Raw genomic sequence first — 15555 nt, forward strand, 5'->3', positions numbered from 1 at the left:
GCACCCAACATACACTTAGGCCTGATAAATGCCCACTTTTATTTCCATACTACTCCATAGGTTGTTAAAGGAACATTAACCCTTGTTTTATGTTTCCAAACCTGTATTACAAGAACTGTACGAAAGCCATTGTCATCCAGGGTTTACTTCTACTCAGGATATCTGTGCCTCTGCTACACGTTGGCGTGAGAGCAGCTCTTGAGAAATGTTTGGCAAACCCTTTGGCTCAGCTTAGATGTTTTAAAACCAGGATGAAATATTAACAGGAGCTGGCGATTTCTGGCCGGCAAGTCAATGAACAGAAAACAAAGAGACTGCACACAGTATCATAAATATATTTCTAAAAGTCAAAATATTCCAATACAATAAGCAGGATTAAAACGTGTTTACATTTCGTGTTTGACATTAAAAGCTGAAAACACGGGAGCGTGGATGCACTCTTTTATAAGTCACCTCCGGCTGGAAATTCTCTATAGATATGGCAGGTCTTACTGCGCACTCCTATAGATCAATAACATGACACCTCCAAAATATGTGATCGATCAGGTAGACATTTATCAGCGTCATGATAGCCCTACAGATTCTCATACAAATGGATGGATACAAAGATGATTTTTAAGAAAGGATCATATCTTCCATCCTAGTGGAAAATTATTTTAGACTTTGAACAAGTTGTCACACTTTTGTTGTATAGATTGATTGACATTTATTTTTACATGTATGGTTAGCAATAGAATTACAGTAAACCTGCCATGATGGAAATGCTAATGGCCTGTTATTCTGACCCCTAGGTTCAATACTTTATTAACACGTATGCAGAAGTTGGAGAAATCAGAATTTACACCTGCATACTTCTACAGGTTCAGCAACTAAAGTCTGGGGGTCAGTAACTTGTTGCTTCACGAGGTGTAGTCAGTCTGGCAACCTCCAATTTTCTCTCACTTTCCAATTCAAACTCTGAAATTTCAGCGTAGTTTTAAATCCGATTAGTTACCATGAAACACTATAGACATCTTAAAAGGACAAGTTCGTGTTTATATATATAAAAAAAAACCCCAGCCCTCCCTATCCATCGCCCCAGCCAGGTTCTTGCTTATGTCCGCCTCCCAATCCCCATCCTTTTCTGGTGTTTATCCTCCACTGTCCTGGGCAGCAAGTCCACACAGATCTAAAGAGGTTTATACTCTTTTCTAGTGTAAAAGTATTGACCTATGTAAGTCTATGGGGATTCAATGCACCGGCACAATGGCCGCCACTGAAGATTTCAGGTTGAAGAAGCTTAAAACACTGTCAGGCAGAGGTGAAGTGGGAGGTGTCCAGGTTAAAATAGGATAGGGAGGGTGAGCTAGTGCATTTTTGTATAAATGTGAACTTGTCTTTTAAGTTAGACACTAAGTAGGCTAGGTGTGCACAGACTTGAAGCACTTGTCTAACGTTGCAGTACTTGGTAGTGTCATTGCCTTTTAAGAGGACCAGGCGTGATTGGACCTATGCAAGAATCTAAATACTCAAGCATAAATCATTATAGGTGTGCAGGCTTTATTATAAAAGATTCTTTATTTGTTCCCTTATGTAGCTTCACTACATTTGTGTAAGCCCAACACTATGGTTTGAGTATCGGATCAGATATTTACTGCTTTGTCAGCTGCCTGGCTTAACACGGTCTGCCAACTCCAGAGAGTGCATAACAGGGCCACAACATGCCCATAGTTGTTTATATTGCTCAGTACTATGGGTCTTTGATATTGGACACAGGTAGGCACTCTTAGGAGCTGCAAGGCAATGTGTAAGGCCAGGTATTTGACAGAGGCAGCAATTCTCAAAATTTAGGTGACCTCTGATCCCTGATGCTCAAGCAAGAGTGTCAGACTCATAGTGCGTAAAACGTAAAAAGTATAGAAGGATAATTCTTTCACATGTAAGCCTCCACAAGTGAATATTCTGATTCTTGTATAACCCTAGTCAGCTTTATTTAAGGTGGATACTGTTGGGCCTGTGCATCCTATAAAACGTTTTGCTTTGGGGCCCTCTATATATAGTTATTTCACTATTCTGTGTGCCACATTAACAGATAAACCAGCCTTTGGTGTAGCATGTGCGCCGGGGTCTTCTATATGGTGACTTCAAACTTATGTATCAACCACAAACACAATAACAATTTCTAACGCTTTCTTTCTGTTATTCAGTAATCCTCTTTCGGTATAAGACGTTATTAGGATGTAGATGGGGATTCACTTTGGTTACCAATTTTTTTTTCGAGAAATAAAATAGAAATGGAATAAAAAAAAAAAAAAAAAGAAACACAATTAACTTAGCTTGTGCTGTATTTTGTGCTCTTATGTAACAGTCCATGTCCTACTGCCTGGGAGGGTTTAGTAGCTAAAGAAAAAAAGGGAAAATCAGTATCAACTTCATTGTCAAATATGCCTCCAATATATTTTTTTAGCCATACTGCGTAATCACGCCACTTTGTGGTGGGAAGCTATAATCCGTTGTTTTAGCAAGACCCTCTTAGGATACTTTTCAGCATTACCCAGGATCCAGAAGTATCTTGATGTAACCTTGTCCTTCACGCACACATTTCCCTTAAATCCATGTAAAGCTTGATTTGGTTTGACCTGGTTTGTAGTCTATAAACTTCCTTATTTTTTTGGAGGCCAAGGTCATGACAACATGGCAAATTGGCCAAGGTTTGGAAACGGACCAGTTTTGTAACAGCATTAAAAAAAAAGTTTTCACAGTTCCGAGTTACTTCCAACCGTTTAAGAGTCTCCTGCAACGTTCCACCATTTTGGCTCCGGCATGCTTACAGCTGTGAAGCAGAGATTGAAGCTGCAGCCTCAAGCAAGGAACTTCCATCACTTGCTGTCTGGTTCAGCACAGACTCAGATTGCAAGCCAGAGACAGCAAGAATGTGGCAATGAACAGTCTGGAGAAATCTCCACCGCAGTCATTAATGTGTCAAATGCTGGAGCCTTCAGCTTTCAAACAGCAGATGCTTAAGATTCAGGGCATGCAGATACAGTACCAGCGCTATAAATAATTAATCTCCTCAGCGCAGGAATGCACTATACCAACAAAGACACATCGGCTGCTTCTCTCGTGTCCTGTGCTGCTCTCACTTTTTTTTTCACTCTGCAGAGACAAGGGTAAACTCTGGCTCATTGCAGCATACGGGCATTTCCATCCTCTGTAACACCCTGGGGTTCCGGAGCTGTGTATGAGAAGTTCCTGAACTCATCCTGATTAATCATTGGGATCAACCGCTCATCAATGGGGGTTAATACTGCTTCCTCTTTAATGAACTCTGGGTCGAAGTTGCTCACATCCTCCCTAGTTTTCTGGACAAAAGAATAAGAAACATTACGTCACAGTCAAATCATTGTAGAGTAGTTTCGTCACTAACATAAGTCACTGAAATTTCCTGAGAGGTTAGGTAAATGAGGACTCCAAGCTAAATGTCTCCTTTATATAAAGTCCACCCAGAACCCTGACCACATACCCATAGTTCTGCCTTTCACAAAATAAAACCTCCAGAGTCACATGTAGAATTCCTGTGCTTCTCTTTATCTGTAGCAGCTGAATCAGAATCAACACTTGCAATGTTCCAAATAAATATCTGCAGCTCAGCTATTTTGCGGGCACCAGATTCAATCTAGTTCTTAGGTTTAAAGTAGAACCCCAGGTAAACAGCTCAATACACAGATTACATATATCTAAGGGAGCTGTTTTACCTAACAAAGCGATCATATTTCTGCCCTTCAAGTCTTGAGATTTATAAACCTTCAACACAGCACATGCAGGCAGACACCACTTTCTAGGTTACATTTATAGACTATCCCTTCTACAGTCTTTAAAGTGATGTAGACCTCTAGCCTGCTTATTGGACAGTAAAGGAGCTGCAGTAGGCCGATTAGATCATCTCTCTGCTCACTCTGCTATATCCACCTAAATGCAATGCATGCTCCTTGTCAACAGCAACAGTCAATTGCATACAGCCCATTTATATGGCTCCCAGCCCTGCCCCTTCCTCTCCAAGTATGTGTGCTGCTGTATAGGAGGTTACAAGAGGCTGATGTCAAGTCAAATTCAGGTACCTACACTAGTTGCATTGATACATAATATATATATTGAATTATTAATGAATTCCTAACTGCATTGATTTCTATCTTTTTATTGTTATTTAAAAATTGTATTTAAAGCTGAATGTCACACAAACAAAACAATGTATAGCTGTGTAAGCCTTTAAAAATGATCAAATGTATTTTTACATACAGCTAACAAGAATACCTATATCCGTTTAATATCAGCCCTGTCCTCCCTTCCAAAGCAGTACACAGACTAGAAGCTGGAGGGGCAGCACTAAAAGCCAGTCAGGCTCTGCTGCATGCAAGTGGTGGTGGAGTTTTAATGTATGACCTCAATTACTTGTGTCGAGGATTGGAGTTGCTTTTCTGGGCGTTTTGGAGCTTAAAAAAAGCATATGCAGGCTTTACATGGGGCTCATTCTGAAGTAGTGCATTTAAAAAAATATATGTATTACAAACCTTAAAAAGTTACTTCTAAGAAGCTTACAAGATGCTCAAAAAAAAAAGACCTAAATTGCTCTAAATTACTTCATGTATGGGTCATTGCATGATGAGGCTGACACAGTGGTGGACAAAGTCACCATAGGACCTCTGTGAAAATATTTTTGGGCCCTCGTTCACCTTTTCCACAAGTAGAAATACTTATGTACCGTAGATAGAGATGACGTCTACTCTTTGCAAACAAGCCCCAAGTACAGTCCAAATAGCATCAACTGGAAATAGGAGAAGCAATCTGGATGTCTTAGTTCTAAGGAAGGCAGTGTAGGAGGTGCTGGCTGCTTGGGCATTACAAACCAGTAGAACAGTAAGGCTGCATTGACCCAGGGTCATTCAGGGATCCCTACGACAAGAACCTACGGATCCTTGCTGCAGGAATCAGATGTGGCTGCTCTGCCTGTTCAAGTTAATGACAGGGTGACAGCGGTTGCATCTGTCAGCGGCAGTCCACATGTAAACATACATGGTACGATTACATGCGGTTTTGGATAGATGATTGTCACTGGTCGCATCAATCCTGCGGACTGCCGCTGACAGATGTGGGGACACCTGGAATTCCTGCCGCAAGAATCAGTAGGTTCTTGCTCCAGGAATCACAGAATGCAGCATACGTAAATGGGGCCTTAGGTTCATGTCACACAAGCATTCCTTTCGCTGGCAGCAGGATCTCTAACAGACCAATTACATTTTGCTATGGAGCTGCTCTTGTGCTACCTGTAACAGCAACATGTCACTGCAGAATTATGAAGAATGCTTTCCAATTCTCATCTGTTCTAGAAATAAACCGTGCCCAGGTTTAGGAGATAGGAGAGACAAAACCTGTATGGGCCCATAGGTCCCAGAGTGCTCATGTGCACCTGCTCAAATGACCCACCTGTGAGCAGACAAATACCTGCTTGGACCAATGCCAAATTTACTAATCTAAGTTTGTGAATTTGTGGAGTACATGTGACCCCCACAATTTGTGAGCCAAGAGAACTACTGTCAATTTACCATATTGCAATGACAACTTTGGAATCTGTACTAATACTTACAATTCTGGGCCTAAATGGAGGCTCAATTTCCTTCTTGTTGAGTTGGTCCCAGTTAATATCTTTGAAAAACGGGTGCCAAAGGATGGCTTTCTCTCCCCCCAAGGCCAGGCTTCCTAGGCGCTTACTGGGCTTCTTCTTCATGAACTATAAAGAAAGAAAAGTGTTAAATTAGAAATCCTAGAGATCTTCTAAACCGTACATACATAACCTAACAATCATGGGGAATGATCAGTGCTTCTTTTTTCCCAGCCGTTCCAGTTCCTTCCAGGTACTAAACTCATCTACAACACAATTAAATAATATAATCTGAATTTAAAAAAATCCCATAAGGAGAGTGGTAGCTTCTCATAATGGCCAAAGCAGGTATGCAGATCCAGGAACTTAGCACAGACATCCCACTGACAAAGTCCCTGACGAATGTATGAATGCACTTTGCTGCAGGAAAATGGACAAGTGTGAGCTGGCCCTACCAGCTGTGTACAGGAAAATGCATCTGAAAGAACCCAAGCCATGTCCCATCTACTTTTCCCACATACTTTACATGGAACATGTTTTGGATTCTCTGGTCCTGTGTGTGGGTGGGTTGTAATGACCCTGTCTAGACTCTAGAGTAGAGCTTGGGTATTCTGTTCATTAGGTGGAAGAAAACTTCAGCCCTTACAGGCCCACTGTGCCTTATGATACATTTTAACCTGTGTACATAATCTAATTTCCTTTAAAGCTTAACTCCAGACAAACCGTCAAATCTACAGCTGAAATACATGTAGGAGCAGTATCTTAAATGCCACACAGCATGGCCAGTCTAGTGACCTGAAGTTTTTCTACTTCCTACAGTTAAGAAATACAGCTAGAGCCACTCAATGCACCCAGAGGAGTAGCAAGGTCACTGTCTAGTGATAGGCTGGGTCATGAGGCGCCCGGGGATACGTGCCCCCCTCCCACCCCGCTATGCCAATGACCCAGCCTATCACTGGACAGTAAATAAGCAGCAACAGGATGATGAGGTCATCTCCATGCGCTCTCCTAAGCATTGCTCCTTGTCGGCACATGTGCATGCAGGACGCTTGACTGGCCCCAGGTACTGCCCATCTTTCCCTAAGTCTGAGTGCTATTATACAGACAATTATAAAAGGCAGAATCAAATCAAATTCAGGTATTTATACTTGTTGCATTTAAAATACATTTAATTACTTTAAGAAATAAACTGTTTTTTTTTTCTTGTTATTTGATATGAGGGAGAATCATTAACATACATTTACTGTAATGGCTTTAATAGAAGTAACTGTGAGCACTTAAACATATCACTTTTCAAAACGGTCCCCATGCAAGATAATGCACTTGTATTGTTCAACTAGCTTCTGTATTCCGGCAGAGAAGACGCTTTTCAGCTTCTGCTGAAGCCAGGTATGCCCCTCTTCCTTTACTTCATCATCTGATGTGAACCTGCGACTGTGGAGCGCCTCCTTCAGTGGACCGAACATGTGATAATTGCCCAGCACCAGATCTGGGCTGTAAAGAGGATGTGGAAGACATTTGAACCCATGCTGTTGCATAGTCTCCACTGTCGCTGCTTCTGTATGAGGGACGTGCATTGTCATGGTGCAGCAGGACTGTTTTGGACAGCATTCACCTTTTTTTGCTGTGAATTGCAGATTTCAGTTTATTTTATTGTTTGCCCATGCGCTTGAAAAAACTCACCAGAATAGGCACCCTCATGTCCCAAAACAGCGTTAACATGATTTTCTTGGTGGAGGGCTGACTTTTAAATGTATTTTTCGCTGGAGGAGATGGAGGTCTTCATTCCATGGTTTGTTTGGACTTGTGAGCGCGATGTTGATGGCGACCAGAACGAGCTTCGTCGGTTACACCTGTCCTTCCTGCTTTAAACCATACTAACCACTCATAAACCTTTTATTGATTCGTGGTGCTATGACCATACTGAGCCAACATCCAATGGTGAATTTCCACTGGTTCACTCTCTTTGCCCAAGGGAAGCGCACTACAGCACGTTGTTCTTCAAGGGAGCGTCTAGGTTTCTGTCCACGCGACTACCACTTGACTAAAGTCTGAGAGTAAGTCTTGACTAAAGGCTGTACTGCGCATGGTCAAACTATCCAACAGGCTATGTAAATATGCTGCATTGCGCAAGCTTTTCTCTGTTCCGGTCACTGCGCAATTGATAGAAAATCGCCTTTACTTTTTGATTCTCCCTTGTATATGCCTAGAGTTGAGCTTTCACTTACTAAATCATTAATTCTTGTAAGCTCAATTTTCAGCACTTTGTGCGATTGTGCAGGCAGCACTTAGAAACTCTACTGTCTTAGCTCATGTGCCAGCCGAAAAGATATTTACAGCAGCTGTATGTCTTTGTCTTGCTGACCTTCTGAAGGACATTGCTCCTCAAGTGCTTGAATCCATCAATAATAGTTTAACAAGTCTGACAACTTAAGTCTCGCTGATTCCTACCTACCATTAATCTTGGCGCACACTATTTTTTTACCATTTCCTCTAATGTCTCCAGCTCTTCCATAACCTCAAGTGACTTCTAGTGAAAGTGAATCACTGCTTAGGAAAAATATATATGCAGTGGAATTAAAGAAAAAGTGTTTCTTTTTGTCAATTCATTGTCTTGCGGTTTTTATATTTCATACCTATAACCATGACCTGTGGTTGCTGTAATTTTGCTGCAATTTTGGGAAACTCCTTACTTGCTAAAGCTTCAGGAACTCAATGACTTATAAAATCTGGCATTCTTTTATATTTCGCAATAACGCTTTTCAAAACTATGGAAAAGATCTGCCCCAAAGTACATATCTTGTGACTGCTTCACCCATCTCCTATAGCCCCCCCTTCTTGGTAAGCCCTTTACCAGATACCTGTTGCATATATGATTTCCATACCTCCAGACCTAGGTCTTCCCTAAGCATTACTTATAAAATATTTATTCCCTACAGAAAAGAATCCTCTTAGTAAAGTTAAACAGAAATACGAATTGCCTGTGAATAAGAGGCTCTATACTTGCATTTCTGGCCACCCTTGTGTTCAAACACCGCCAAGATGACGCAACCCAGTGGAGTCCGTGGCTGCTGGGAAGCATATAGTGGCACACTTACCTCTCAGTGTGACGGTTTCAGACTGAAGCCACTGCTCTATCTAAAGCTGACGCCATATCCCCTGCCACTTCTTCTGGGTTCTTGTGATGCTCCTCTTTGGCCCCTGGGCCATCACTAACAATGTAGCTCCTGCATACGCGCACAGGACGTACATCAACTCTGGCACTATTCGACTTGTTCAAACAGGAGTATACAGCATACCCCCCCCTCCCCCCCACACACACACACCAACCTCTACTGATGCCTCAAACCAACTGGACCCAATCAGAGCATGTTTTTAAGAAGTCCTCCATTTCTTATAGGCAATTTTCTGAAAGTATAGCAGTTTATATAACTCCATTAATATAGTTCCAGTCTGTTTTTTACTGTCATATGTGTTCTTGGTGGGGAAATTTCCCATCACTTACTTTCAGGAGAGGAAGCAATAATGAATCTCTCTAATGAAGACACAGACAAAAACACATGTATTGTAGACTGAGAAAAGGTGAGAACATGTGATGATGGTTTAATTGCGGTCAGTGCTATCCTGTTCTAGTGACAACTGCTCCCCCTATTTCTTTCATGGGTACCTGTAAAAGACTCACCTGGGGGCGGACTGTAGCAAACCATCGCCGTCCAATCACAGCAAGGCATGCCGCTCCTTCTACTTCCTGCTCACATGCTTTTAGCCTCACTGTTTGAATTGCTCGGTGTTCTGTTGTCTTCAGCACAACGCTGAGCAATTCTGGCTCGGCCACGAACCTCACTACTTACCTGCTGATCCTGTTAGTACCGCCGACAGACCCCATTGTTCGTCAGAGCAGCAGCAACCACAGGAGACCTGCCTTAAAGGGGACATGAGTGCATGAAAAGCTACTTGAGAGATCCATTAGCATCAGGACTTATCCTTTGAGCTACTAATTGCAAGTATTCCCTCACTTATGATCTGCTTCCTATTCTTGTTGGGACTTTGTGTTCTTGAAGTTGTGGTACTGGCCATATTCAGGCATATGAACTGCTATACGAAACTAACCTAATACATCTGGTGTGAAGAAACATTGGAGTGTACATGATACTTTCTGGATTATATGGACTATTATGTAAAGCTATTCTGATTGTCCCGCTGTGAGGAAACACGGGACTGCACACGTTATTATTCTATGCTCATACAAACTTCTAAAGTACTATACTAAAGTAACCTGCCTCAGACTCTGCAACTATGATCCGATCCGGTAATTACCATATTATCTCAGCGAGTGTGACAGTACCACAGGGACAGGAAAGTAGGGAATTTTTTCCAAAAGTCACAAACAAATAAAAACCTGACAATGTTTAGCTTTAAAAGCATTTAGCTTAGGTTAGGGCTCAAGCCTAACGCGAAAAATATTCCTTACCCATAACCCCCCCAACACTTCAATACCCCCCTTAAAACAAACCTTAACCCGAAAAATAAAAGTAACTCCTCTTTATCCTTGGCCCTAAGCATAAGCTAACGCCGTAGCAGATATCACAGGTAGGGAGTAGCCATGAGAAAACCAAGTTGGTTTTGTGCCAAAATCTACCTGTGCCTGACAACAAGTGCCAGGAATTTGGGGCTGGTTGTTATTGTAAAAAAAAGTGCAGCTCTGTTCCTACAAGGCTGCTTAATTTATGTCTGCAATAAGAACTGTCTGTGCTGTACACTGCAATCAGATTCTTGCTTTCGTGTTTCTAGTGCATGAAAGGGAGACACTTACATTACAGGTGGTTAAGGTTTGAGAAAGACCCCAGCTACGCTGACTGAACCACTCTTCGAGACATGTATTTTACGAGCCTGTCAGCCTGCCCGTATAAAACCAAAATGCCGTGTTCATCTCATTCAGACTGTCTGATGCCATTTCAGTTTGCCCTGGCAAGGCTCCAGCTGCAGAAATTCCAACTCACTATGGTGAATGCCGGTCCTGTCTGGGCTGCAGCAGGTGGGGGGAAAGTAAAAGACGCATTTACAAGTAGTTCACGAAATTAAATAAAGTGGATATTTATGGCGTCAGTGCACAAAAAAACCCACAATGTGCAGGAAAAAAAATGGCTTAGAATTTCTTTTTTAAATGCTGTTCAACCACGGCAGTGCCATAATTAGTCTAGCTGAAACCTGCAATCTCAGGACGGTAGCATGACCTTGTGTGATCCAAAGCTACTCAGATAGGATTGTGTACCCGTTTTATATGTGGAATGATTTTCGGGGCTTGAAATCTGCTATGATAGTGGTGATCTACAATGGGCATTGCATATAGGAACTAGAAGAAATGAGGGTATAAGGGAGGACATTCCACATTCACTTTACTGTACAAGGACCCAAAAAGGGGACCAATAAAGCATGGTGGGTTATTGAATGGAGAAGGTAGTTGGTATGCGCAAGAGTAATTTCCTCTTTCAAACTTGGCAAGCATTACAATAATAATGTTTGCTTATACAGAGTATTGTGGCGAATGCAGACTCTGACATTTATAGTGTACCTAAACCCTAAAATGAAAATTCAATATATTGCATCTTACCAGTCCTTAGATGTGGTGGCTGTATTAATTTTTTTTTTTTTTTATAATGTTCACCTAATGACCTTGCCAGTAACTCACTTTACTGTTCTAGGCTATGCTCACTCACCATACCGTATCGTTTAAGGAGCAGCGTGGTCACCCTAGGTTGCTCTGCTGGACTACAAACACTCCCTTTCCTCCTCTCCCTTACATTGGAATGGATCTTTTAGGAGTTCAGAGGATAGCTTGGAAAGTTTAACATTATTTAAGATATAAGTTCAAGTAGTTTCTGTACTTTCAGAAAATGTACTCAGCTGAAAAAATAAAATGACTGCAACTACCCATCTATGGATCGGTAAGCTGCAATATATTACATTGATAGTTCTCGGTTTCTATGGTTCTAGTGGATTTTTAGGCACAGGAGATTCTTGACTAGTTTCTTGGCTGGGCACTGCAATGAAGACCTGTTAACACCCAGGGAGGCCAGGAAGGTGAGACGGTGCCAAGATCCAAGCCGTAACAATGACAGTTGCAGCTGGTTTTAGTACAGTGTTTGGGAATCAAAACAAATGCAAATTAAAGCAATGCACAAGTTTCCCCCTACCTTGAAGTGACACCAAACGCAGGTGTTACGCCATAAAAATGCATCCAAGTACCCCAACTATTAACAAAAATGTATCTTATTTGTGTATCACTCGGCTGTAGATCCTCAAATCATCTCTCAATTCATGCTGACACTGTCCTTCCTTCTGGAGGGTGGCTACTTTTGTTCCCCATGGTCCCTGTGTGTGTTGTAAAGCCAAAACATGAAAGGACTGGTAAGCTGCAATATTTTACATTGTAAGCCCTCAGGGGCAGGGCCCTCCTTACCATCTTGTCTTGATTTGTATTGTAACTGTAATGTCTTCCTTATATTGTAAAGAGCTGTGCAAACTGCTGGCGCTATATAAGTCATCTATAATAATAATACGTTTTGGGTTTAAATACACTTTAACCCAATAAGACCTATTCCTATCATAAAACCTTTAATACTTATCTCACCATTAACATGCACAGTGAGGCCCCTTTCAGACGGATGGTCCAATCTGGTCCTCCTGTCAGTTTTTCAGGCGGACCTGATCAGAAGCCCAATGTTAGCCTATGGGCAGCTAGATCTGAATGGACGTGCACCTGTTTACATCTAATTACCCCCAACTCTGTCCAGATTGGGGGTAAACAGACATGTCTACTTACATTTAACTCAACACAAACCTAACATGAGCATGGGTAATAATTTTTTTTTCCCATCGCGAGATGGAGGAAAAAACTGGATGGACATTGAAATGTCACAATGGTGAGATCTGATCCGTGTTGTTTTGATCAGCAGGGAACTCCTTTCTGATCAGAACTGACAGGTGCAAGTGTGAAAGGAACCTAACACTGGCAATACAGGGCACAGCAACAGGTTTGTTGTAATGGAAACCCCCTTTTCCCCAACGCCTAACCAAATTTGCACCTTCCCTTTACTCCCCCGACAATTGGCCATTGGGGATGAAAAAAAAATTCTGGTGCTTCTGGTTATTCACCCAAAATTGAAAAATTAAGACCATCTCTCTAGTGGATCAGAGAATATAAAAACTGCATTTAAAAAGTCTTGTTATTTTAGATAAAAAGATAGATACACAAAGTATGAAAACACCCAACTTACCAGCACTATAATTGCAAACCATTGAAAATGTTCCAACCATGGATTTATAATGTGGTTTCGTCATCTATAACATATATTATACATAATGGCATTGTGCCCTTTACCAGCATGAATACATTCTTCTTAAAGCAAATTGGTACAAAAAAACAGACATTTTCAAAGGAAAATGTCACAGAATACATATTCTAGAACAGCATTGTGCTGCTGAAGATCTTCATTCCAAAATTAGCGTGGAATTTCATAGATTCTCCCACAGGAAGTGAGCGAGACTAAGCAACAGGATGGAAATGTACACACTTTCAGTATACTCTTGGGGCGTTGCAAGAAAAGCTGCACAACATTTCCGCATCTACTGCTAAAATAAAGAACTCCGGACGAATAGCAAGAAGTCCCCTGAGACAAAAATAACCCTCTGCGATATCAGCTTCTCAGGAACACTGGCAAATCACTGACTGACACTTTACAATTCGGAATGATGAAAGAGGAGGTGACAGGCTTTGAACTTGTGACTTGACAAAGACACAGTGCCAGGGCTAAACAGAGAATATATAGAAACCAAGACGGAAAAAGGAAATATAACTCCCCCCCCCATACTCCACTGACTATTCTATACAGTATTTACAGCACTGCATTTCTCTCATGGGAGCTCTTACAAGTACCAACTCAAAATGAACAAGTTGCATGTAATGTAATTTCCCTCCAGCTCACACTATTAACACACCTAACCTATGTGTGCCACCTAAACACCAGGTTCACCATCACAACAGCAGGAACTTCTACTAACAAGACAACAATCAGCTGGTATGTGGCACATGATGGGAGTTAATTATGAAAAAAGGATTCTGATGACACATCCCCCTCCCAGTCCAATTAACTGCGGCTGGGGCATTCCCTGCCCCACAGCTACTCGTTGCCAAGAGGGGGGAAATGCCCCGGCCACAGCTGATTGGGCCAGGAGGTGGAAGCGTCACTGACAGTTTTGCGCAGGCTCATGTGAACACACAACAAGCCCATGTACATCCCTACTCAACAGTTAAGAGAGAGAGGGTCATTTTATTGAGCCAGGTAAAGCTCCCTCATGTGACTAAACTATAGATCTGTATGTTTAATACAACAAGAAAAATATGTAACAATGTAAAACTTGATAGGTCATATATAAATGACTTTTGTTGAAACACTTAAATGAGAACCTATATAAATCCTGAATAATAATAATAACAATAAAAAAGAAGTGTTCACTGAAATGCAACAGCCACCTTTACACAAAACCCTTTGAGGGGAATTTGTCAAAACTGGAGCAGACAAAATCTGGAGCAGTTGTGCATGACAACCAATCGGCTTCTCTCTTTCATTTTTAAATCTTAGCTAAACGAACTGAACAGAGAAGCTGATTGGCTGGCCTGCACAACTGCTCCAGATTTTGTCTGCTCCAGTTTTCCCCCTCTTTGTGTTGGGGGAAAAAAAAAGCAACAACATGATACTACACACAGCCAATCATATTTTGGCAGATTAGATTACTCTGCCTTGTGAAAGAGGATTTTGGATTGCTATGGGCTAAAGCCTAAGGCTGGGCACACACCTTACAACCATCGCAAGACTTTTGTAAGGTAATAAAAAAAACGTACGATCTGCCTATCTTGGACAGGCAGATCATACTTGTGATGATCACAAGCCCGCCTCGCTGAGGGGCGGGCTTCCGATGACCGCAATGCCGAACGGGCACTGTGCGCTTGCGCACACCAGCCCGTCCGGCTTATATCTTACGAACATGCTACACACCCGCCGAACATCGTACGATGCTCGGCGGGTTTTCGAACATGTTCCTAAGATAAAAGTCGTGCGACCTTACAGTAGTAGAGGTCGCACGGCTTCCACACACCTTACGATAATCGTACGATCGCGGGTTAAGGTGTGTGGGCACCTTAACCCTTACACTAAATTAGTACAATAGTGACTGCGGCTGACTGGCTGGTCCTGCATTGTACGTGATGGCGTAGGAGTGCTCAGCCAGGAGAGAAGAGGAAGGAAGCACCGGCTTTCACAGGACCTAAAGTTTCCCCTAGACAAAACAACAAAGCATTAAATCCTTTTTTTACCCGTGGATATGGGGTGGTCATTTTAATAATGTAGAGAATGCCCAGTGTTCAAGGTGGCCCTTATCCTTCACTGGTTACGTAGAAAGGTCAGAGACATGTTTTAAGAGCATTAACAAAGCACCCAAGTGGCCACTAGATCTTCTAATGATGAATCGCCTTTCAAATCTGATTTTGTCTTTGTGCAAAATCTGTCTAATCAAAAACAGACTTTTTATAGTTTCTAATGACACGAAATACCCACAATGCCCTTGCGATATGCTTTACATAAGGGAGCTTGGTGGCACGGATTTTATACAGGGCATGGAAGGGCATTTTTTTTAATTTAGATTATGTGACATTGAGTATCCATGTCATGTGAAGCATGAATACATGTTAATTAACTGTCTACTCTAAAAAGAAAATAATCCCAGTTCATTTGAACCTTTGCTACATGTTTGCTACTAATAGTGGGAGAAGCCATTGCTGGGGTGTGCGTGATAAGCGTTTGCTATTTTATGAAATGGAAGATGGACCTAAGCTCGGTTCCCTAAAAGTCCTGCGTCACTGA

The 15555-nt window shown here is 41.8% G+C and overlaps 1 protein-coding gene across 2 annotated transcripts in view; it reads right to left on the reverse strand.

Moving 5' to 3' along the window:
- Positions 1-3127: 3127 nt before the first annotated feature.
- The window catches only part of PRKCH (protein kinase C eta), a 154133-nt gene continuing 141705 nt past the window's right edge, over positions 3128-15555 (reverse strand). For both annotated transcript variants that reach the window (XM_018562752.1, XM_018562744.1), the window contains 2 exons: positions 5621-5764; positions 3128-3341 (listed from right to left, as the gene is read on the reverse strand). In XM_018562752.1, coding sequence (XP_018418254.1) covers positions 3162-3341; positions 5621-5764 — 324 coding nt within the window. In that variant the 3' untranslated portion in view covers positions 3128-3161. The remainder of the gene's footprint in view (positions 3342-5620; positions 5765-15555) is intronic.

The sequence above is a fragment of the Nanorana parkeri genome, unplaced genomic scaffold (assembly GCF_000935625.1).
Source record: "Nanorana parkeri isolate BGI_ZX_2015 unplaced genomic scaffold, ASM93562v1 scaffold20, whole genome shotgun sequence".
Taxonomy (NCBI): domain Eukaryota; kingdom Metazoa; phylum Chordata; class Amphibia; order Anura; family Dicroglossidae; genus Nanorana; species Nanorana parkeri.